Source organism: Lissotriton vulgaris, chromosome 10, assembly GCF_964263255.1.
Source record: "Lissotriton vulgaris chromosome 10, aLisVul1.2, whole genome shotgun sequence".
In the NCBI taxonomy this organism is placed as follows: Eukaryota; Metazoa; Chordata; class Amphibia; order Caudata; family Salamandridae; genus Lissotriton; species Lissotriton vulgaris.
Genome location: NC_141698.1, coordinates 1,144,801,129 through 1,144,825,657, shown reverse-complemented (window position 1 = coordinate 1,144,825,657; position 24,529 = coordinate 1,144,801,129). Strand labels below are relative to the sequence as shown.

Here is a 24,529-nt window from a genome sequence, read left to right as displayed (position 1 = left end):
CAACTGTAAATGTAATGTGGTTACTTCACCACACAAAAAAAGTCAATGAACGTCCCAGAAAATCTGGCACTTTAGATCATAGAATGCCAACTGCTGCTTCGCCGCTGCATCAGTGCATCTGCAAGAGAAACACTGCTGCGGCTGGAAACTTCGCTGTCAGTTGTGTCTGTGGCTCCTCCAGTAGTTACCATGTTGGTCTGTATAGCCTCAACTGTAGCAGTGATTTATTGCAGGCCCCTTGTACTTTGCCACAGTAGTGGCACATTTTGACCTGCATTGCCAGGGTGCGCTTACTTGGTGAGTTGTGGCCGTTGGCAGCCGACCAATTGCCCTGGTCATGATTTGCATTTCATGTGCCCTGCTGCGCTCTATCCTCCTGTGCTGAACTCTGTCCTCCTTCAGCTCTGTGCACTGCTGCACAATTGCCCCAGTCATGGCATCAAATTTGGCCTCAATACTAACCATGGGCATAGGACTAATCTACGCTCGTGGAGCGTGCGTAGTTTGTGCTAGTATGCGCTACGCAAATTGCCAGCAGCCGGATCGGGCTCGCCGGAATACCCCACGGCAGTATCCCTCTATTCGCGGATCGTTCCTAACAGTGACCGCACCACGGCGACGGCCATCAAGCTCTCCCCGCCGAATGCCAACTCGGAGCTTTAATTACCGCAAGGAGTATATCTATACCACCCTCGAATCCTGCACATGGCAACAAACAAAGCCGTGAAGAAGTATCACTTGGAAGCATTCTACGGGCCCGAGGATTCCAAACCTATTTTACCTTAAAGCCCCCGCGACGCTGGCAGCTTCACAACTTGACACCTCAATCAAGAGGCGTTCATAATACAGGCAAAAATATTAATTTAGTCCTGAAGATGATCCCCTTTATTAATTGAGCGAGGGATTGATACGTCGACACCTATGAGTAGCCATACATGAAAACAATTTGAATTTTAAGTTGTATGTACTATTCCAGGCGATACTGTTAAACTCCTGAATCACAACAGTACCCTGCCTGCTGTTTTTCCTTTGCCTGAAACACCCCTTTAACTCTTTTCTATTTTTCTTTCTCTTCCGGTACGGCACAGGAGTGTGTCTTACTGCAATGTACTATTGCTGTAGAAATGTATTGTAACTGATTATCCTTTATCTTTTGATAAATAAATTTCCTGTCCGGCGAGATTCTCAATGTGGGGAGGTCAGGTTTCTCATTGAGAGTAGTCGCATATTCTCGCAACCGCTCACGATGAGAAACTACAAGTCTGCATTGTGAAAGCTGCCGCTCGAGTACAAATCTACTTGAGCAGCAGAAAACGACTGCTTACACTGTGCAAGATGACGTTTGAAATGATTGAACAGCAATTTCCCTACAGCACTACTCAGATCGCCTAGCTACACGTAGCTTGCGTAGTGCGAAGTGCACTTTGCGTAGCTATGAGTAGCGCTACTCCGCAAACTATGCACAGTGTTACTCAATACGTGCCTGATTATCAGCCAATTGTTGTGTTATGTTGGCAAATCCACATCTTAACTTCATATTGATCATCCTGATCTGTTTCTGTTGCAGGTGCTGAACCTTTAACATAGAATCTTCCAGGCCAGCAAACGCAGACTAATTGACTGCTCTGGTGTAAGTGGGAGCCTGCCTACAAGCTTGTAGTCGGCTTCCTGATCACTGGGTTGGACGGGATACCCTGACCCTTTTGCCCAGAGTGCGATGGGGTGTTGCTTGCTGCTGTAAAGCAATTGTGTCAAGCGCTGGAGCACTCCCCAATGACAAGGAACAACTTGGATCATCCTGCCCTTCATCCACCTGGCCCTGCTCCTGCTCAGAATCTGTGTGGTCTCCCCTTGGCTCTCCTGCCAAAGGTTTTCCTATGTTGCAAAAGGGAAAATAATGGAAATGATCTGAGTCACTATTTCTGTGGTGGTCCTATGTTCACAACTCATGTCAGTCCCTAACTGCAATGTCTGTGTCACATACTTCATTTCCCATGATGAACCAACTGTGATTTATTTTTTAAGCATGTAGACGGAGCATGTAGATGCAGTCGGGCCTGTATGTGGTGCATGCATGTGAAATGCTGGCTTGAGTGTGACATAATATGGCATTCATCTCTCACTTACCTGGGGGTGGTGGAGGTTGGGATGTGTCTAGGCTTCCAATTTCCACTTCTACCTCGGTCTCAAGGGTGGCGTCCACCATTGGCTCCGCTGCTGAGGCTTCCGGGAAGCTGGATGAGCCACCTCCTATTCAGTGTGCATGACCCAGCCGTGCAGCCAACCTCTCCTTTGCCCTTGAACGCAGGTCATACCACCTCTTCAAGTGACCAGTCAGCCTCACCGAGGGCATCCACATGCAACTGCATATCATGCCATATTTTCTCCTGTCGGATTCTGGCACAGTATGCAAATTCCAACCAAACTCTAACCAAAAATCTGCTCATGGTTGTTGCAGCACTCTTAGATAACAATGTCCGGTTCTCTTTCAGACGACTTTAGTATGTGCAGTCTCTTTTAGCCTTCTTTCTCACTTGCCTGGCAGGCCATCTTGCTGAACTGTTCTCTCTTTGGCTATCAGTGTTGTAATGAGCTGCTGCACCTTGCCATGAGCTTTCAATTTTGTTCAGGAATCTCCAGGGACACCACTTCCTGGTTTGGGGTCCTTCTGCTCTACCAAGAAGCGTTTCCTTCAATTTTTATTCGCACTATTTGTGCCTGCAAAATGCATGCTTTCAACCACATACGCTACCTGCGAGGGTTTAGCGTGTCGTAATTAGCATCATCGCAATTTATTGTTGTGAGTCATTTGCGAATCGCTATTTGGGGAATGGTTGTGTTTGTACATTGAATTTAGCGACTCGTAATTTGCGAGTCGCAATTTGGCACAAATTGCAAGTCGCTAAATCTTGCGGTCGTACATCTGGCCCCAGGTTCTGTATGCAGGTTTAAGATGGCTGCTGGGCAAAATTAGAACCATTATTTTGCTTTTGGGAGCGAAAATAACATTAAAAACGACAGCAGCAAAAGCCTATTCCTCTCCATCTACTTCCAGCCCGCCACCCCCAAATGCAGAACCGGAAAAGCAATTTAGTCTTTTGATCCAATCTGAAATGAGGTAAACAAAGAAGAGCACACCCCTGATTTCAGATCCACCACAGCCATGACCCCGCTCTTATCAGTCAGCACTCTTTCCTGAACAAAACCTCAGAGATAAATCGCCCCATTCTTTATTTAAGGAGTCAACATGCTTTTATGCATGCCCTCTGCAGACATATTCACAAGCGTGACATTATTTCCGGTATATGAATGTCCGTCATTTCCCTGCAAGAATAGAGCGAGGTTGCAAGAAGTTTGAGATTGTAAGTCTTTATATATATTTGTGAGCAGCCCTTTATAGATTAAAGACTTGCATACCCCGACAGGAGGATCACTAACAAGAAGTTACCAGTTCATGTTAAGGACACCGTAAAAGTGCACCCGCAGTGGGCCAGTCTTTGGTAGTTTTACACAGGTAATACACCATCAGATTACAGAACTAGGAAATCAATAGGACCCAGATATTTGATTGGATTAGATATAATGCAAACCTATCATTGTTTGATTGATGGTTGCTGTCTTGCAAGAAAGCATTTGGAAATCCTTTGCGTAGTGACCAACCCCCGGCACTATTCAAGTTTCATGGTCCGTGTACAATGGTTATAAAAACAACCACCAGAATGCCCACTAATAACTAGATGCTGGAGGGTGGATCCATGGGGTCAATGGCTAGCAGGATAATGGGCAAAGAATGCAGTGCATTATGCACACAGATTTAGCTGGTTTTAACTCTGTCATCTTAGGTTAAAAATGTTAAACAAATGTCATTCCTTAACCTGGAGGTAGAAAAAAGATACTAAATTTACGATAGGACGTAATGTAATGTAATATAATGAAGATAAATAGCCTGAATATTGTCTAGAAATCAATGTGTAATATTGTTTTTATTTCTTGTGTTTTGCTTAGATCAATATAAGGCAAAATATTGGTTGAGAAAGAGACATAGAGCAATACTAGTCTTGACAAAGGTGGTGCACATAGAGCAATACACCGAAACGCGTCAACGCCAATTTTTCAAGTTAAATTCCAGTAACGACTTGTCAGGACTGGTCTATGTGATTCTGACCTATGTGTAATGATTCCTATGAATTAACAGTCCGATGTGTTGGGTTCAACGTCACAGGTTTTACAGGTAGATTCATCAAGCTAAATTGCGCTCGCAAAAGGCCAGATTCTCAGAATCTGGCCCTTTGCGAGTGCAATTTTTGCATTTGGGATTCATCATCCCAAATGCAAAAATCGCTATATTAGAGATTCATTAAATGCAATTCATTAATCAATTTGAAATTGCGAATTCACAATATTTGGTCACTATTTACCACGAAGTCTGACATCGTGGGAAATAGCGAAAAAATAGAAAAAAGCAACACCTGTGTAAATTTGCATTTAAGGGGTGCTACAGGGTGTCCTTTGGACACCCCTGGCACCCTTGAAATTGCTATCTAATTTGCGATTAGCAAATAAGGAATGTGTAGGAATCGCAATTTATTTTGCGATTCCTACATGAATCCTGTTTTGCGAGTCTGTAATAGCGATTCTTTATGAATCGCTATTAAAGACTCGCAAAACGGGTCTTTGATGAATCGGGCTGTAGGTCTCTTCCCCATTTTGTATACTATGTATAATTTTTAAACATATGTGTTAATGTGTAAATTGATTTGTTTTTTAACACCTTCGCTGCGGAGGCCATTCTGCCGCAGTGCTATGGGGGAGGGGGGCCGCGCAGCGCTCCCATGCTCGTGACGGAACCGCTCCATCACGAGCTTCGGGAGCGCTTTGCTTGTGAAGGAGCGGGTCCGTCACGGCCCGCCCGCTCAATAGAATGTTGGTTGAAAGCTTTATTTCGACATGCAAAGATATCTTGAAAGCATCAATAGAATGTGCCGCGCAGGCGCGAAATCAGTGCCACGCAGGCGCGCCAAGCTGATCGTGACGGAACCGCTCCATCACCAGCCCAGCGCGACCGAGGCTGGTGACGGAGCGGTTCCATCACCAGCATGGAAGAGGTTAATGTTTTTAACGGATATTTGATCTAATAATAAATGTATACGTTGTGATAATAGACATTTCAGGTTCCTCTATGATGTAGGGGTGCTTGCATTGATGACCATTGTATTTTTCCTGGGCATGGTATGATTATTGATAATTGGATGTGGTTGAATGAATGCGGTTGAGACATTGAGCGAACCCAAGGGAATTGTTTCTTTGGACATCTCTGTACCCCTTAGAAGTTCAGGCAGGTGCCACTTCCACTGTAACAGGTGACAGGGTGCTCCTATTACCCGGTAGATCACAAATCCCTGCCCCCAGGCAAGAGGTACATTGTACCTGCCCTGGGAGCAGTGAGATATCAGTAATAGAGTGCACTGTTTCGGTTTGCACCCTGCGCACCAATTTGCAGGTGCACCAAGGCGCAAACAGGGACGGTGTGTCCTATTAGTGTAACGTCTCATGCGAGCTGAAAGCAGATTATCTATCATTTGTGTATACAGGTAATTTGAAGGAGGCAGAGGCAACAAGAGCATGTCAGTATAAGTAGTCCCGCACTTCATTTGATCCCAGGTGGGTTTGCTGAAGCCAAACAGGAAATTAAAACACAGTTCATCACCCTCCAGTGGGCAAATTCAAAGTATCATTACTGGGTTTGCTGGAAATCTCCTGCACCTGTTGTTCCTAATGTGACAAAATAAATAAAGTCACTCAGGACTACTTATACTGTCCTCCACTTGTTGTGATACTCAAGAGGCCCACTTCAGGGTGGAACTTGGTGAGCAGGTGCCCGCAATCAATCACCTGAACTGTCACGCAGTTGGCCTGTGAGCAAGGACTGGGGAAGTCTGAAACACGTTAGGCCTCTGAAAATAAGAATTCTCTGTATGTTGCTGGCTTTGCTGCATTCCAGAATAAATGACTGGAATCTGTTTGAGAGTGCACCTTCGTCTCAGGGCAAACTTTCTTGTGCACATAGAGGTAGATAGGTATAGCTGGGACCTAGTTTCCACAGGAAAACAGCATATTGTTTTGCCAATGACTTTAGCGCCATTTGATGAAATTTTACAAAATCTTTTCAAAAGAAATACAACGCTCAGTTCTGCTGATATTTCAAACGTTTTGTGGGGCCGAGAATAGGGGGTGCTTAAAAGTGTACATGCCCATGTTAATTCCCATAGGACCTTTAGACACAGCTACAACCCAAACTGCTGAACGGAATTACAGCAAATTTGGCCGGAAAGTAGATGTTGGTTCACGGAAGTACCTTTTTGTGAATTGGTGTAAATCCAATCAGTACTTACTGAGAAATGAAAAAAAAAATCCCAATTGTATATATAGGGACACCGTGGATCTGGGACCACTCACGATCCTGTGATGAGATCTGATTGGCTGCCAGCACTTCGAACCAGGAAGTGTTGGCAGCCATCTTGTGAGTTAGTAGAACCGAGTCAGAAGAAAAAACAATAAAAAAGGGGGCAGGGTAGAAACACCCTGACCATCTAAGCCTCTTGGTGCGAGGAGGGGGTGCCCCACAGAAACGTCCATGGCCAAACAAGCATTAGAAAAAATTCAGTGTGATTCACGCTGGATCCATGAATTCTTCCAAAATTTGAAATAAAAAATGAAGTGTGGCCTTGTGCTTCGTTAGAAATCGCCCCCGGGTGGGCCATGTCCTGTGTTTGGGTATGAAGTCAACCTTACTCCTGAGGGACCTTGGGGGCCAAGAAGACCACTTGCTATCTCCTGTAAGTCCTACACAGCAGGATTCCTGAAAGCCAGTCGGAGGCCCAGCCCCCTTTCTCCTCGACCCTGCAAATGTGACTATTAGTTAAAAACCACTGAAAATTACTGAAAAACAAGGGTTACAGGGACATTATAGTTAGCATAAAGAATTTTAAAAACAATAGCATTTCACTCCAAAAAATAACAAAGGTTAAAGGAACGTATAGTTATGGTCAGATTTCACTCGTACAAAACCAGTGAAATTTGGCAGTTATATAGCTGTAACTTACGCCCCCACAATGCACTGATTATGATCTCACTTATTACTTCACTCGTGACATGGTCAGTGGCATCACTTGTAGCGTGCTCTGCAATGGCCCTGAGAGAAGCCTGTTCTGAAAAGGACAGTATAAAAAACACAAGTATAATATATTTTTTCACTGGGAACTAACTGTGTTATTTGCAGCTCAATTAATATTTAAAAAATCATTTAAATGCTTGCATTAGAACCATGGATATTCAATGATGAATTACGTGTATTACGATGAACATGGTTTGTTACTAAAAACTACGAGTATTTTTTCTATGTTTATCGAAAGGGATGAGAATATAAGGTGCATTTAAAATGGCGATTTTAAGAACTGAGCAATAGTGATAAAGGCAGCAAGTGCCCAAATGGTTCTCTTGATGGTGCCAAATGAAGCCTGAATGTCCTACCTGCTGAGTGCATGGTCTCTTTCTGAGAAAAGGAGCAAGTGTTTCTATTAGACCACTTTGTGGAAGTGTTCCTATGTGCACCACCTGTGGTTAGGCACTTGCCAGCGCCGGTCACCAGCACCCCCACAAACGCACCCGTCAAACAAAGTCAGTATTATGGGATTTTAGTTATTGTGTTGAAATGAGTTTGGTGAATATACGGTAAGCTCTAGCAAGTGACCATACTGCACTTCAATGGGCCAAAATGTGGTTGTTAATGTAAGGTTCATCTCTCTCCTGAGATGTACTAAAGATCTGAGAATCATTGGGGACAGGATATGTTTGTGCTCTTGAAGCATTGAGCAATGGTCAGCTTCTGATTCATGATCCGGTCTCCAACTGAAGGACCAAGGAAGGTTCCCAATCAGATGTGATGCAAAAATACCCACGTAGACCTGACAGAATGCCCTATTGCACCTGTCTTAAAGAAACCTCGAACCCCAACTTGTTATCTCTTTGGCCAAACCTAGAATGTATTCTACTTGAACAAAAAATCTTTTGATGCAGAAATACCAAAGGCTCCTGATAGACTTGTAAAACCTTTGAAAAAGGCTCTTCACAATTTGGTAATACACTGCAGTGTGACAGACGCACAGTCCTGGCCTAACAGCACACAGCACTGACTCTGTTTTTAACTAGACTCTGCAAAGGGTTTTAAGCATGTACGAGCCACATTTTTGCTGAGTATATCATCACATGTCACATCACAGAGTTTTGGTATCTGACTCTAATGTAAAGTCTGAAATGTGGCCATAAATAGATGTTCCATTCCATGGCTCGCTCTGGGAATATCACCATTTCAACTGCTTCCTTACATCTTGGGAAAGTAAACTGATGCTGAGTTCGGAAGGACTTTACACAGGTGGACAGCTGTCAGTGGCTGAAGCTTCCTGTAGTAAAGAGGAGAGGGGACATTTGCTCAAGTTGATGCATAAAGTGGGGTAGAGAGTCTCCTCTGCATAGGATAGCCCATCTCCCCTGAGCTACTCTGCCACTGGAGATACCTCACAGCCTCAATTACCTTACCTAATGCCTCTGCCCTTTCAGATGGATGGAAGCCCCATTCTCATCCCTTCGAGCATGCATTGACCCAGTTTGGGGGTCCTGCTCGCCCGCCCTTGCTGTACCTTGGAGTCACAACGCTGCCTTGCCGTTCATGGCCCGAGCTGAGTGCACTATGCCCCTGGCTGGGGGCTTCCTTTTCAGCATTCAGTGGCTCTATGCAATAGGCTCTATGCAGGGCCCTCACAACGCTCGGACAGTGCAGAGCTTTAGGGCCCTCTTGCTGGCATTCCATCCTCCCTGCCCAAGAGGTCAACCCCAACTCTCTTCCCAGGAGCTGCCACCTAGAGATGGGGTTGCCATCTCCTCTGTGACCATTGATATTTCATTCCAGTGGCCTGCACTGTTCATGCCCGGCCCAACAGTCACAGGTGTCCTGCTAGGCCAGGTCTGCTGTTCCATCCTCCTGAGCCAGGGACCTTGAGGCAGCACACAGACACTGTGCCCTCTATACCTGCCTGGACTATAGAACACCCCTCTTTTCCCTCTGTGGCCTTCATGACCCTACACCACCGATTTGGGGATATCCCAGTGCAACAAGACCACCACTTTGACTTTTTTTCCTACCAACCTGTGCTTTGTGTCACTTTACAGCTACAAACAGCCTGAACTGAAATATCTATGTTCCCTGCCAGGACCATTGCTTCCCACATGAAGAGCCTTGCTGCTACCTCCACTGCCCTAACCAATCCCTGGGGCTGTGCCGATTCATTTGTGGATGCCCCGCTGACAACCGGCTGAGCGGCCCACGCTCCCCATGGGCATCCTGTGGGTGCCCACAGGGGATCATGGACTGGAGATCTCAAGGTACTTGGGCCTCTGCTAGGCATTATTGGAAGCTTTAAAATGCACAGCCTGCATACTAACCACTGCCCCAGGCTTGCCGGCCACTGTTTGACAGAGGTAGGGCCCAAGTTTAACCCTGCTGAGAAGTGCCTGTGTGGTCTTCCGATAAATCTCTTGATTGTAACTACCTCACTGTGGTCAACGGCCCTCTCTCCTCTCTGGTACCTTTGCTTTGTCGGCTACACCCCCCCTGTAACAAAAGAAGAGCAACCCTTGACCCCACCAGGTAGGTCGCTCCCCCTCCGCACAGCACCGCCTGCGCCTCCCTGCCCCAGTTGCCACTGCTGTAGAAGTTTGAGGACCTCCACCACCCGCAGGCTACTACTTGCGCCTCATCCCTGGTGGCCAGTGGTAGGCCGTAGGTAGGTTTGTTCATCCTCCGCTTTATTTTTTTTATTGTATTGCCTGTATTTTCATTGTTGTGTCTGTGACTGCTGTTGTCTGTTTTCCCCCGCTGCCTGTACGTGGTCCATGCCCCTTTTTCTTCCCTCTGTTCCCCTCACTGTTCACGTGCTCTCTCTGCCCTGTCTTTCCTTCTGTATCCCTTGCTGCCCCCATGTCTCTGCCCAGTTTTCCCTTCTGTTCCCCTCGCTGCCCCCGTGCCTCTCTGCCCATTCTCCCTTCTGTTCTTAGCTGCCCCTGTATATCTGTATTCTGTAGTTTGCCTCTGTGCCATTAATTTTTCTTGTATTTCTGTGCCGTTGACTTCTGTTCCACTCTTTTTTTGTTCCCTTTTGCCTTCTGTGCCACTCGTTTTACCCTCGATTTTGTGCCCCTTTTAGTTATGTTACCTTCGTTGTCCCTCACCGCCCTCGCCGCTGCGTTCCCTGCAGCTCCGCCCCCCTGACTGCCCACTGCCCATTCGCTGCCCCCGCCTCGCAGCTGCTCGTCCCTCACACCTCCCATATATGCCAGCCGCTGCACGGCCGCGCCGCTAGCACGCCAAAGGCGCGCCTAAGGCAAGCCTGTTGGACTTGGCCCTTATGGCAGGTTCACCCCTCGACTTTTTGCTTTTAATGGTGACCTGGTGGTAGTGATTTTTGGGTTCTGCGCACTTTCACTGTGTCCCAGTGGAAAGTGCGTGCGCACTGTGAGTGCATGTAATGAGATAGGCCTGCCCTCCCATAGGAATGCATGGGGAATGTATGTGTCCCTGGTAGTTCCTAATGCGTGGGGTGTACAGGTTCGAATTTGATATGTGCGAACTCGTGAGAGTGAATGCTTCACAATGGTGTGTGTTGCATGAGTGTGTCATATGTAGAAGTGCCACTTCCAGGAGTTGGCATATTAGAGTAAAATGTGTCTGGTGTGTGATTGGCCGGAGCAGGCTGGTGAGCCTGGCTCCAGGAGTCTGGATTGGTCTGCCCCGGTGGTGAGTGGGATATTAGCATGCTGATGGCTGGGGAGGAGTTTACCTGTGTCCTGCATGGGCTGGGCTTTTCCCCACACAACGCTGGCTCCGCCCCCTGTGGTGCGACTGATGACCCAAGCCCTGCCAGTGAATAGAGAGGGTGGTTGAGGTAAACAGAGTACTCAAGAACCAGCTGCGACTGGTTTCCCCCACCCTGCACCTACAGACAAAGGATTTAGGTGTATAAAAATGGGTCTGTGTCCCCACAGAAACTGTTCTCTTCCAGGATCCTGAGGGGCTGCTGCTGCTGTCGCAGAGTTGCGCCAGCACCTGTCAAAGTTTGGATACTTTTGCCCTTGGGAGCTTGCTAAGGAAGCAGAGCGCTGGGAAAGTGCTAGAGGTTCTCTAGAGTCATTAGGGAGTGACTCCAAAAGTAGTGGTTCAGGTATCCTCCAGCCCAGTGTGGTGGAGGAGGCTCAGTGTAGCCCAGCTAGGTCCCAGGATAGCGAGGAGAGTGTAGGGGCTCACTGCCTGGCTCAGTGGAGCAGGAGTGAGGGGGAGACCGAGGTTCCCCAGACGCCTGAAGCCCTGCCTCAGGTCTTGGATGGTTTCTGTAGGGAACACCAAGTTGGGGACCTAGGTTGTCCTGTTAGTCCATTTGAGGAAGATCTCCTAGAGAGTAGAGGACCTGGAGCGTCTGTAACCAGAGCTCCTGTGGTTCTAAAGTCTGGCAGTACCGCTCCGGTAGGGAGGGTACAGGAGTCCAGCGTGAGGAGTGATTGGGGGAGTTCCCCAGTGGAAGAACCAGTGGGTCAGGGACTACCCAGTTGGGCTAGGATCCCGTGTAGTGACCATGGTGACACCACTTCTGTGCTGGGGGATCTTTGCGCACTGTCAGGCGGACAGGAGGCGGGAGATCTGCGCCAGACAGACAGTCACACAACATATGTGTCATTTGTTAGCCTCAGGGAGATGGTGTGTGAATCCCCAGAAGTCCTGGAGTGCCAGGCAATTTTTCCAACAAAGGTTTTAGACCGGAGGTTGGGAGGCCAGGTTCAGGTTCAGCCTGACCTGAAGGGTAGGACGACTGTAACCAGTGTCCTGACCGGTTCTTCTTCCAGAGGAACTTCTCCAGTTGGGAGAGGGCATACCTCTGGAAGGGGGTGCAGAGGGTGGGAGAGCCCACCTCTGACCCCGGTGCAACCTGAGGGGTTAAACCCTGGGTTGGAGTGGCATTGTAAGGGTACCCCTCGCAGGAGGAGGAGGAACCCTAGAAGAAGAGGTAGGGGGAGGAGAGCCTTCCCTGAGACTCCTGGTCCGCCTGAGGTTGTAGGCCCTAGGCTGGAGAACCAGTGGCAGTCTAGTCCTGTCTTGCAGACAGGGAGAGTGGAGAATGGCTACTATGTGCCATGGGGTTACTACCCCCCGCTCTGCGAATAGGCAAGGACCGGTGGCACCTGGGTGGCCCAGGGCCTGGTCCTGGCCGCGGACAGCTTGGGAGTACCAGTGGGGTAGCCCAGTTGGTCCAGACAGTGGGTTGAGAAGGAATCCCATGGGTTCACCGTGGCGTAGAACAGGAGGGTGTCCCTGCAGTTGCGGGCCCGCGTCCGTGTTCTATCGCCCCAAGCAGGGAAGTCCATCACGGTGGTGATTGGTCTACCCTCCGTTTTGGCTGGAAGGGGGTTGTGTTGGACTTGGCCCTTATGGCAGGTTCACCCCTAGACTTTTTGCTTTTAATGGTGACCTGGTGGTAGTGATTTTTGGGTTCTGCGCACTTTCACTGTGTCCCAGTGGAAAGTCTGTGCGCACTCTGAGTGCATGTAATGAGATAGGCCTGCCCTCCCATAGGAATGCATGGGGAATGTATGTGTCCCTGGTAGTTCCTGATGCGTGGGGTGTACAGGTTCGAATTTGATATGTGCGAACTCGTGAGAGTAAATGCTTCGCAATGGTGTGTATTGCATGAGTGTGTCATATGTAGAAGTGCCACTTCTAGGAGTTGGCATATTAGAGTAAAATGTGTCTGGTGTGTGATTGGCTGGAGCAGGCTGGTGAGCCTGGCTCCAGGAGTCTGGATGGGTCTGCCCCGGTGGTGAGTGGGAGATTAGCATGCTGATGGCTGGGGAGGAGTGTACCTGTGTCCTGCATGGGCTGGGCTTTTCCCCACACAATGCTGGCTCCGCCCCCTGTGGTGCGACTGATGACCCAAGCCCCGCCAGTGAATAGAGAGGGTGGTTGAGGTAAACAGAGTACTCAAGAACCAGCTGCGACTGGTTTCCCCCCACCCTGCACCTACAGACAAAGGATTTAGGTGTATAAAAATGGGGCTGTGTCCCCACAGAAACTGTTCTCTTTCAGGATCCTGAGGGGCTGCTGCTGCTGTCGCTGGGCAAGAGGACCGCCACTTGGAGTGTCTCCCTGCCTGGAGACCCAGTGTGCTGGCTCTGGGCCCAGCCTTGCCCCCTACCCACTGAGAAGGACCTTCCCTGGACTTTTGGGTCAACTAGCGCTGGGGAGCGCTTGACTCTGCCACAGCGCTTGGAAAGCGCTTTTATTTCCCCTCTAGCGCTAGGAGTGCTGTAATGCTTTTCATAGCGCTGTGGTCACCCTTCTAGCGCTGGGAGCGCTTTATTTGCTGCTAGCGCCTGGGGGCGCTTTCTGTTCGTGGCCGGTGCCCACCCGGCATTTGCCCCGTGGATTTGCCGATTTGGGCGCGGCTGCCCACACCGCCTACGTGCCTTTTTGTTATTTAAATACGCCGGGAGCCTACCCCGGATTGACCCCAACAAAGAGAACCTTCCTTCGGGCCGCCGCTCTGCCCACGGCGACCCGGAAGCTCTGGGGCCAGGACCGGAAGTCCCGCCCTCACAGAGCAACACCAGAAGAAGGAAGGCGGCCGGGAATGAGCAGGTGAGGTCCGCGTGGCTCTCGCGCACGGTAGAGCCCCGCCTGATGCCCAGTCCCGCCTGACACCGAGAGGAGGAGAAGAAGAGGCTGGGAGCCCACCCCGCCTCCTCCGACGGAAGCAGAGACATCACCGAGACCCAGCGCGACGTCAGGAACCCGGTGAGTGAATTCAAAGGAGAGGGGGGCGTCGGGGCACATTGCCGGTGCCTGCCCCTCCCCTCCAGTGCAGGCCTTGGTGCTGAGAGGCCCTGGGGGCCTCCCTTGATTCCGAGTCCCCCGGGAGGGACTCCAACGAGCAGAGTCAGAGCCCCGAGAGGCTGGGGCATGGCGTTTTTTTAGCCTAAGAGAGGCTCCAACGAGTGGGAGCATTTCCTTTGAGCCACGAGGTGCCCCGGGGGCATCAGTTGATTTAGAGCCCAGCGAGGCTCTTGGCAGGCATTGTCACTTTGAGTCCCCAGAGAGGGGACTCTCATAGAAAGGCGCTGCATTTCGTTTTCAGAGCCCGAGAGGCTCAAGGGGCGCATCTTGCTTTCAGAGCCCAGGAGAGGCTCCCAGCCCCCATTCTGGTCTCAGAGCCTGCGAGGCTCCAGCATTGCCCCCACCCTTTGTTACACAGCTGCCCAGCACTTTGTGGGCAGCTGCCACGTTTAGGCCCTGACATTGGGACTAAGGGACAGTCACAGGTGGTGACTAATGGGACTTCTGTGCTAATGTGTTTTCTGCACCTCTGAATGTATTGTTGATGCATCATGTGTTTTCCTTCCTTACACCTCTGAATGAATGTTATGCATTGCATCATGTGTTATGTTCTTACACCCCTACAGGTATTGTGATACTTAGGTGGTTGTTTTTCATCTAGTGCAGGTGGTACTAGCGAGGTCCTGGTTCCCAGTAGTTACTGGTTGTGTGCTAAAGTGATTTTACATTCTATATGCTATGTTCTAAGTGCTAATTCTACCTAGTGCTAAGTTCTAAAAGTGCCTATTCCTGACAGTGGTCCATGTGGCCCTGTCTTGTACATATCCCTTGTAAATTCTGCCCGTGCCTGTTGGCACATTGTAAAGTGTGTGTTTTATCTAATGTGTTTTGGTGTAATACAAAGGCTATTTTTACATATAACCTTTTTTTTTTTTAAATGTGTTTTTATTGCAGAATTAGAAACCATAGCATACAATTGCTCAACCAGTCCACTCATGGTGTCCCCCCGCATCAATCGTAAGAGCGTATATCATACACAGCCATTCAGCCCGCATCCCGGAGGCCGGGCGGCACAGCGTCCCAATTAGTAGCAAGACATCATGGTGAGCGTCCCTGAGGGACAATGGTCGAAATCTTTTTACGTATCCGCATTTTACCCCCCCAACCATAACCTGTCCCCAACATCAGCCATCCTATGCTAACATTCCAGTGCTACAGAGCCGCTGCTGTCCCGTTCCCCGTACCCTACGAGGCCCTCATCATGTCCGTCCCGTGTGCCCCTGCCGCCTCCCACTATCCACCCACGCTCCACAGACCCAGTCATCAGTCCCAATCCAGAATCGCTGCCGTAACTAATCTGCCTCCCGGCTCCTAGCCCACCCCTGAACAGCCCCTAAACAACCCCTAGTCCCACCCCCCCAGCAACCGCTAATGGTGTGTGCCATGTTCCTGACTCTTGCATGGGTCCCGCTACAGATCCAATGATACCTCTGTACTCATAAGCCTCGCGGTGCCCTCGAGTCCTATCCATTCAGTCCTCATCCTCCACTAATGAATCACTCAAGGCCTGCACTATCAATTCCCATGCACGCGCTGATTCTAAGGTCTTCTCATTATCAAGCTTGACAGCCTGCCTCATTCGGAGCACACTCTTGCACTCGGACCACCTCAGCAAGTCATTCGTCCACCTCCTCACAGACGGTCCTTCCCTGGACTTCCAGTGCCAGGTAATCTCTCTCTGCGCCAGTATCAGCCCTAGGTCAATAAACTTACTTGTCACCTTAGTGTGTTTGGTGTGTGGGAACCAGAGCAACAGACACGCCGCCATATCAAACTCCACCTCCCTGTCGGTCACTGCATTGAGAAGTTCCCCTACCTCCGCCCAGTAAGCCTCCAATTTCGGACAGCCCCAGAACAGGTGATCCATATCCGCCTCCGGGGCCAAGCACCTCGGACACCGTGCTTCCTGCACCTGGAAGTACCGTCTGATCTTCTCCGGAGTCAAGTAGGCCCTATGTAATACGAAGAAGTGCACCTGCTGGAAGCGCGCGTTACTCGTGCCCTTCCACCTACGCTTAAGAATATGGCTCCACACCGTGTCCGGAATGGGCCTACCTATGCTCGCTTCCCATGTCGCTTTCAGCCCCAGGAGCGGTTCCAGCCCCTCATGCAGCATCCTATTATGGAGGCAGGTCACCGCCTTAAAGGTGCCAGCGGCCATCACTACGTACTGGCATGCCATGGTCGTGTCCGGTTCGATGAGCCCCCTCCTCCAGTGCTTCTGAATGGCCGCCACCACGGCTGCATGCAAGAGGAAGCCCCCCTCCGGCAGCCCAAACTGTTCCTGTAGAACCCCGAAGGGCACCAAGGTCCCGTCAACATATAGGTCCCCTACCACTTGTAGACCCGACTCCTCCCATTCTGACAGTGGGGACCAGTCGCCCCCATGCGGCAGAGCTGTCAACATGCCGATCGGTATCTCCGTTGCATACAGTCGAGTCGCCTTCGCCCTCCTCAGACTCCTCTGCCAGCATAACCTGAGCGTCCGCTCCTCCATAGTGAGGCCTCGCAACTCCAGTTTCTGCTGCATAACGATGTAGGCCAGTACATGGCGTTGTATCCCCAACTCTCGGTCGCACTCCGGTCCCCTGAACACCCTAGCCACATGCTGTGTAAGAACCTGAAGCTGCGCCACCAAGTAGTACAACTCAAAGTCGGGGACGGCCATCCCCCCCTCAATCTTAGGGCGTAGCAACGTGTTCAGTGCCACTCTGCGGCGGCCATGCCCCCAAAGGAAATCAATAACCATCGTCCGCAAGTCCCTAAAGATCCTCTGAGGAATCCAGATGGGCAGCGTCCGGAAATAATACAGGAGTCGTGGAAGCGCTACCATTTTCAACAGAGCAATCCTACCCAACACCGTCAGGGGAAGGGATGCCCAAAAGGACATACAACCTCTCAGCGCCCGTACGCACCGTCCAATATTGCCCTCTAATAGGTCCGCGGCCTCGTGGTAGATACGGACTCCCAAATAAGTAAAGCAAGATGGCTCCCAGACCACCCCCAAGTCACGTGCGGGGCAGGGCGCATCCGCTCGAAGCGGAAAGACACAGGTCTTCGCCCAGTTAACCCTGAGGCCCGACAACCGGCCAAACTCAGACAGCATTTCCATTTCCCCTTCCAGAGCCCGTTCCGTGTCCTCCATATACAGCAGCAGATCATCCGCGTACAGCGAGATGTGGTGCAGCTGCCCACCGCTTGCAATCCCTGCATATCCGTCTCCCAACCTGGCACGCACCGGCAAGGGTTCCATCGCCAGTGCGAACAAAAGAGGGGAAAGGGAGCACCCCTGTCGCGTTCCCCTACCGACCGGATAAGCCGCGGACACCAAACTGCCCATGCGTACTCGCGCCGTTGCCGAGGAATACAGCACCTTCGTCCACCTGCGGAACCCTTCACCAATACCAAACCTCACTAGCACTTCATCCAGATAGACCCATTCCAAACTATCAAAAGCCTTCTCAATGTCTACAGACAACACCGCCTGGGCACCGTCCGCATCCACTGCACCGTCCAGTATCCCAACCAGGCGACGAATATTTAACGCCGTGCTCCTCGTGGGGATAAACCCCGCCTGGTCCCTGTGCACCAGGCCAGTCATGTGTGGGGCCAACCTGGTGGCCAAGATCCGGCTCAATATCTTGTAGTCCACCGTCAGCATGGACAATGGTCTATAGGACCTCACATCAGTCGCTTCCCTGCCGGGTTTTAGCAACGGCACTATCAGTGCTTCCCTCATTGATCCGGGCAGACCCCCCAACCTGTAAGCCTCCGTATATTCCACCAGCAGTCTGGGCGCCAAACTATCTACGTACTTCTGGTAGAACTCTATCGGTAAACCATCCACCCCGGGCGTTTTATTCCGCGCCATGTGCTTAATGGCCGTCCTGATCTCGGCCAGCCTGATCGGCCCACCTAAGGTTTTCGCATCGTCATCGTCAAGGACCGGAAGCTGCCTCGACTCCAGATACGCCACGATTTCGTGGGCCTCTACTCCCAACTGACTCTCGTACAGCTCCGCATAATAAGCCCGAAAGCACTCCAGCACCGCCGATTGGGAATACACCGTGTCCCCCAGTGCATTTTTTATGCTAAGGACCAGGCAGCCTCTAAGTTCAGGATTAGCAAGCCTGGCCAGGAGCGTACCCACCTTATCCCTTTCGGCATGCGCTCTAATGGCGTATTGTCTGTAGTCGTAGCTCTGTAACCGTTCCGTTTCGGTGGCTACCACCTCCTTTGCCTCCAGCAACCGGGCCTGCTAGTCCGGTCGGGTCGGCCTGCGCCGCTCCAGTTCCCTCAGTTTCTCCACCGCACTGGCAAGCGCATTTAGCACTGACATTCGAGCATTCGAAAACCTACCCAGGCACACACCTCTCACTACCACTTTCATCGCATCCCATTCAGTGGACCTATATGTAGCTGTACCCTCATTCTCACTGAAATACTGATCGATGCCCTGTTGGACTGCCTCACTGAACACTGAGTCCTCCAGCGTGTCGGGCCGGAGCCGCCATGTTGGAATCGCGGAACGCTCCCGCTGCCATTGGACATGCACCAGCAGAGGATTGTGGTCCGAGATGGTTCTGGCCAGATACTCCGTATGAGAGACCAGTGGGGCCAGGGACCCGCTACACAGTACCAAATCAATTCTAACATGTAGAGCATGGAGTGCTGAGAAAAAGGAGTAGTACCTAGCATCCCTGTGTTGTTCCCGCCATACATCCAGTAGCCCCCACCTATCTTGCCAATCCTTCCTATGCATGGCTAGCTTACGTACCGGGGAGTCAACAAGGGGAGGGTGAGATCTGTCTAAGATCACATCCGTGATCGAATTAAAGTCCCCCCCCCCAGTATCACCGGGCCCGCTAGGAAGGAGGCCAAGGACCCGGATAAACCATCGAAAAAGCGGGCCTGATCAACATTTGGAGCATACACACAGCAGAGAACCACATCCCGACCATATAACCTCCCCTCCACCGCCACATATCTGCCCTCAGGATCCACCAATTGATTCAGCACCTGAAACGGTATCCCCGCTCTCACCCATATCAGTACCCCTCTAGCAAACGCTGAGTAAGTGGTGCCAAAAACCTGACCCCGCCATCTCTTCTGTAGTGCGGTACATTCCTGTTTCGTTAAATGAGTCTCCTGCAACATGGCAACCTGAACCCCCCTCCTCACCAAATACGCATGTACTTTGTGGCGCTTGACCATAGTTCGCAGCCCTCAGACATTCCACGTCAGGCATTTCAAGTTAGGTAACATCCCCATACCAGCATAAAGCGATCCAGTTCAAATGCAGCCAGTCAATACCCACACCATAGCATTTCCCCCCCCCCAAAACAAACTTTAGAGAAGAAAACGCCCCGAACCCCTCTCCCCAGGACAGAGCCCACAAACCCGGTGTCAGCCCCGATCCAAACCTTAAACCAAACACACATGAGACTAACCTGTGGTCGCCACCACAGAAGGCCTTAGGGGTTATGAGTTATCGCCGACCCCGGCAAGCGGAGCCCGCGCCCCGCGCTCTCCATCCCACCATGCCAACGTGGCACCCTACCCGGCGACCCACCCAGCTCCAACAGGATGCCACCCTACCAAAAACCGTGTCCAAGTCGCAATGACGAATCAGCCATGAAAAATCCCGTCGGATGTCTGGGGGGTGACCACCGGCCCCTTCAAGCTCTCCGCCTCCGAGAGTTCCTCTCTGGTCCTGCCGCCTTCGTTGCCAGAGTCCGTCTCTGCCAGTTCACTCTCCGGCTGCGATCCCGTAATGGCCGCCGTCGCTGCAAGCGAATCTCTCTTGTCTGCAGCCATTTGGGCCTCCCGTTTCTCCCGCTGACGCCTATTGCGGGAGTGGATCCTTTGTGACTGCCGGACCTGAGGCGGTTTAGGCCGATCTCGCCGACTTTTGTGAGTCCTGTCCGTGCCAGCTCGGTACGATTCCAACCACAGCCACACTTCATCCGGGGTCTGAAAAAAGTGCGTGGTCCCGTCCAGGATTATCAGCAGCTTGGCCGGGAAGAGCAAGGAGTACTGGATGCCCTCCTCCCTCAGTTCTTTTTTCACTGCCAGAAACGATGCCCTATTCTTCTGGACCGCCTGAGTGTAGTCCGGAAAGATCGTGACCCTGCTGTTTTCCACCTCATATGGGCCCGAAGCCCGAGCTCTCTGGATTAGGAGGTCCCGGTCCTTATAATGAAGGAGCCTCACCACCATCGGTCGGGGGGGGCGGCCAAGCACTGGCGGGCGAGCCGGCACCCTGTGAGCTCGTTCCAGCGTAAAGAAAGAAGTAAGTCCCTCCCGTGCCACCACAGTCCGGAACCATTCCTCCATGTAGGCCACCACATCCTCCCCCTCAATTCGTTCCGGCAGGCCTACGACCCGCACGTTGTTCCTTCTGTTGCAGCTTTCGGCATCCTCCGCCCGTCGTTCCAACATGTCCAACCGGGTCAGGAAGTCCGTTATCGTGTGTTCCGCGGTCACCACCGCCGGTATCAGGTCCAATAAGAGCTGTTCATGGTCCTTTACCTTATCCGCCAACTTGGCATGATCCGCTCGCAGGAGCCCCAGCCCCGTGGCGACCTGTGCAATGTCCTGCTGCAATGCCTCCTTGGTCGAGGTGATAGCATCCAGTATGGCATCCAAGCGCCGATGCAGCCTCTGCTCCTGGTCCATCATCGGCGGGGGGGCCTCGCCAACCTGGGATAGTGCAGCCACATCCTCCTGGCCCCGCTCCATGGTGGACGCTCCCCCTGCAGCCGCCATCCTAGGGTGCTCCGTCACGGGCAGAGGGTCTCGCCAAGTCCCAACAGCCACTGTGTAGTGGGACGTGCGTCTCATCAATGACCGCGATAGAGTGCCACCACAATGCCCGCAACTCCAAGGATCACACGGACCAGCGCCGTCCGCCTCGCTGCCGCCAGGTTTGGGGGGAGGGGGAGGGGAAGAAGGAGTGTAGACGAGCAGTCGCCCCCAATACCCGATCAATGCTGGGCTCCAAACTCCCCGCCTTCAGGACCGAATCTACAGCTCCCACAGCACCGATCTCGCAGCAGCGGGCCACCCCGCCAGTCGAGGCCAAGTCCGCTCAGTTTCGGTGTCCGAAGCCATCGGCCCGCGCCGCCGCCATTTTCTTCACACTCCAAGCAACACCACGGCCGTCGTCTTGCTAGGTCTCCACGGGGCCAGCGAGCCCCCAAGTGCTTTCCGCCGCTGCCCAGTTGCTCCCCAACTCTTCGTAGGCCAGTCACACCAACCAGGGGTCAACCCGGGTGCCGATTTCAGGAGAATTAGCGGGACCCTGCGCGGAGCAGCAAGCTCACGCCGCCATCCCGATCGGCGTCCAAGCCACGCCCCCATTTTTACATATAACCTTGTGTGGAGTTTCCTTTGTGGTGGGCCTTGGGTGTTGTTGCTGGGGTGCGTGCACAAATACTTAACTCATATCGCCTCCAAGTTTAGCCTTGCTGCTCGCGCCACGTTACCTAGAGGGTGAGCAGGGGTTATCTTGGCGTGTAACTCCCTTGCCCTGACTTAGGAGTGGTGGTCTCTGACTGACTTTGGCGAAAGCCCTGGCCAGCCAGGGATCCCATTTCTAACATTGGACGCAGCGGTGAGGATAAGGATTTGTGTTTGCGTTGTACCACAGTGGCAACTGGCCACACTACAAAACTCTGCATTTTAGATGACCACATTTTGGGGATTATTGTTTGTTGAAGTTCCATTATTTTCTTCTCCTGAAGGTATCATTGTGCAATTGTGTCGAGTACATTTGTTCCCCTGCCCCACGCCCAGAGTTTGGTACCTGTGTCACATGTGGTCAGGTTGAGGAATCAGGGGTGGTAGAAACTGCCTTACCAGTCCGAGGGGGGGTTGTGTGTGAATGAATGGTGTGTGGCACTAGGCAAGTGAGTGTGAGTTTTCTGGGATAGGGAACTTGCTGAACCTTTGTGAATTGTGTACTCCTGTTTAAGCTCAGACCCTTAGGTTCCCTGTGTGATCTTGTCTCTAGAACATCTGCCAGAATGGAGCTTGTTTTTGATTTCAATGATCTAGCCACATACGGTGTGTGGGAGCTGAGACGGTTCTGCGAAGAGTGAGGCATAGGGGCTGATCAGTCAGGCTGGGATGCACTTAGGAGATGCATGGTCAAATGGCAAGAGGAACAATGGGATCTTGAGAGCAGTGAGGAAAGGGCCCGGGCCTCACACCAGGAGGGTGGTGGGTCTGTGGGGAGCCCTGAAGATTCAGAAGAGGAGGAAGAAAATGATAGCACAGGGACGCCAGCAGATAGTGAGGACCCAATAGATAGGGAGTCCCTTGCTGGGTCCAGCGTAGGAGGCAGTGCCTCATCCCTTTCCCTGTCCCCAGAGGCGATGGAAGATAGGAGGAGAGAAAGGGAGCACCAGCTGGCTTTAGAAAAGCTCAGAATAGAGCATGCCCAGGCTATGGCACAGCTGGGCGTTAGAAAGCAACAGTTAGAGACTGAGAGGGTCTTAGCACAGGAAAGGATAGAGGAGGCTGAGCGGGCCTCCATCAGAGGCAAAGTAGCTCTGGAGGGTAGACTATCCCCTGTGCACAGTTTTAATTTTCTGGATTCCCCGGGGAGGGTTGAGTCCAGTGGTCGCAGCTATATAGAGCCCAGTGCGAGCAGTCCCATTCCTAGTTCCCCAAGTACGGAACCTGTTTCCCAAGAGGAGGAGAACAGGTTGAAGTTCAGGAACCATAGGAAACCGCCTCACCAGAAGTGGGGGTATTTTGTGGATGACTGTTCTGATGCAATGGAGGATTGGCTGGTGGCTAACCCGGACGATGAGAGGGACGGAGTGTGAGAAGTTGGCCTGGTATATAATGCTCACTAATTCTTAGTGATCACTTTGTACCATGCCAAGCAACCCCTATGATGATGGTTGTAATTCAACCTTGTAGACCAGTTATCCTAGTGGTAACGCGGACAAAGCAGTCTTAGGCTAAACTCTGAAAGGCATGTGAAGCCAGCTGTTATACCATACACAACCCCCTTGAATACCAAATGAAAGGGACACCACACAGATATATATTGAAAATATATATTGATTTATTAACTATAAAATCCCCTGGACTCTTTATGAGCACAGAAGCACAAGCGTTAAATCACAAGACAGTTTAAAATACACAAAAGTTGCACAATATGGATGAGCCCTAGGGGCCACCTAAACCATATACTAAGAAAGTGGTATAAGAGATACCAATAGGAAAGTGAAGAGGCCTAGGGCCTTGGGAATCGCTGGAGCTATTCGAGACTAGCAGTGACTAAGTCGGGAGAGGCCCACGGGACTCGGGTGCAGTGTTCAAAGTGCACGCACTTTCCAATACAAAGTCTATGGTGCGTAAAAAGTACAAAGTTAGAAAGTTAGGAACCTTCCGAGTGACCTACGGAGCTGAAACTTAAAACACAGGCCCTTGGGATGTGTACCAGTGCAGGAGCACCGGCGGAGCTGAGTTACCTCACCCACAGGAAGCGGGTGCACAGGGTCGAAGTAGTGTCGGGTTTCGTCACGCTGGTCGATGGTGCTTGGAGCTGAAGATGCTGCAGACGGCTCGATGTGAAGAGTTCCGGTGGATCCAAGGGTGGATCTGAAGATGTGAAGACCTGAAAGCAGAGGGGACAGTGTTCAAAGTCACTAGCCAGTGACTACCGTGGAACCAGATTGGAACCAGGCGATGTTGGGTGCAAACAGGCGTTGTCGGGTAGCTTCTTTCTGCAGCCACGTAGATACCCGGGGTCGAGGACATCCAGGAGTTGGTCACGAGCTGTCCCACGCAGGCTTCTCGCTGTTGGCGGTGTCGGCACCTTGATCGGAGCAAACAGGCCTTGGCAAAGGCAAGCCAGGCAGAAGTTGAAAGATGCTTAACACTCGGACCAGCAAGGTCAGAGCGGGTGCTCCTTTTCACAGGAGCTTGGGTAGGTCTGGAGCAACCAGACCTGCTGTGTAAATCTTCGGGTTCATCGCCAAGATGGCCGCTGACCACGTGGCTAGTGGCCAGGATGGCGCGTCGAGTGGCACAATGTAAAAGGGCCCCACGCAGATCGTGGAGATGCTGGAGGGCTGATCTTCGGTGCAAGGGCTGCTCGGTGGCGGGGGTTCTCAGTCCCCAAAGCACAACGTCGAGGATGCCTCAGAAGCTGCGCAGTCAGCTTTTCGAGTGTCTTCCAAGAGGTCCGGTCCCACGTCACTCGGTGCCTCCACGGGTCCCTTCTTTGCAGGGACTGTGGATCGGGCTCTGAGAGGTCTGGGAGTCTGGTTCTTGTCGGGCTCTGGGCTCGGGCTCCGGCGGGAGGCGGCGGCAAAGCAGACGTCGAGTCGCTGGTTGGTACCTGTGTTCACAGGGTGGCCACTCCTAGGCCACAAGGGAGATTCTCTTCAGTCTTCTGTGCAGCAGAATGTCGAAGTCCAGTCTTCTTCTTCGTGTAAAGTTGATTCAGGATGATCTGCTGTGATACGGCACTGCTCCCACTCTTATTCCCAATCTGAGGGGTGGATCACCTACTAT

At 51.5% G+C, this 24,529-nt stretch overlaps 1 protein-coding gene across 1 annotated transcript in view; it reads right to left on the bottom strand.

The window, feature by feature from the left end:
- Positions 1-1,672: 1,672 nt before the first annotated feature.
- Positions 1,673-24,529, bottom strand: part of LOC147689487 (uncharacterized) — a 54,638-nt gene continuing 31,781 nt past the window's right edge. The window contains exon 3 of the mRNA XM_086939930.1: positions 1,673-1,875. Within this exon, the coding sequence (XP_086796056.1) occupies positions 1,673-1,875 (203 nt within the window). The remainder of the gene's footprint in view (positions 1,876-24,529) is intronic.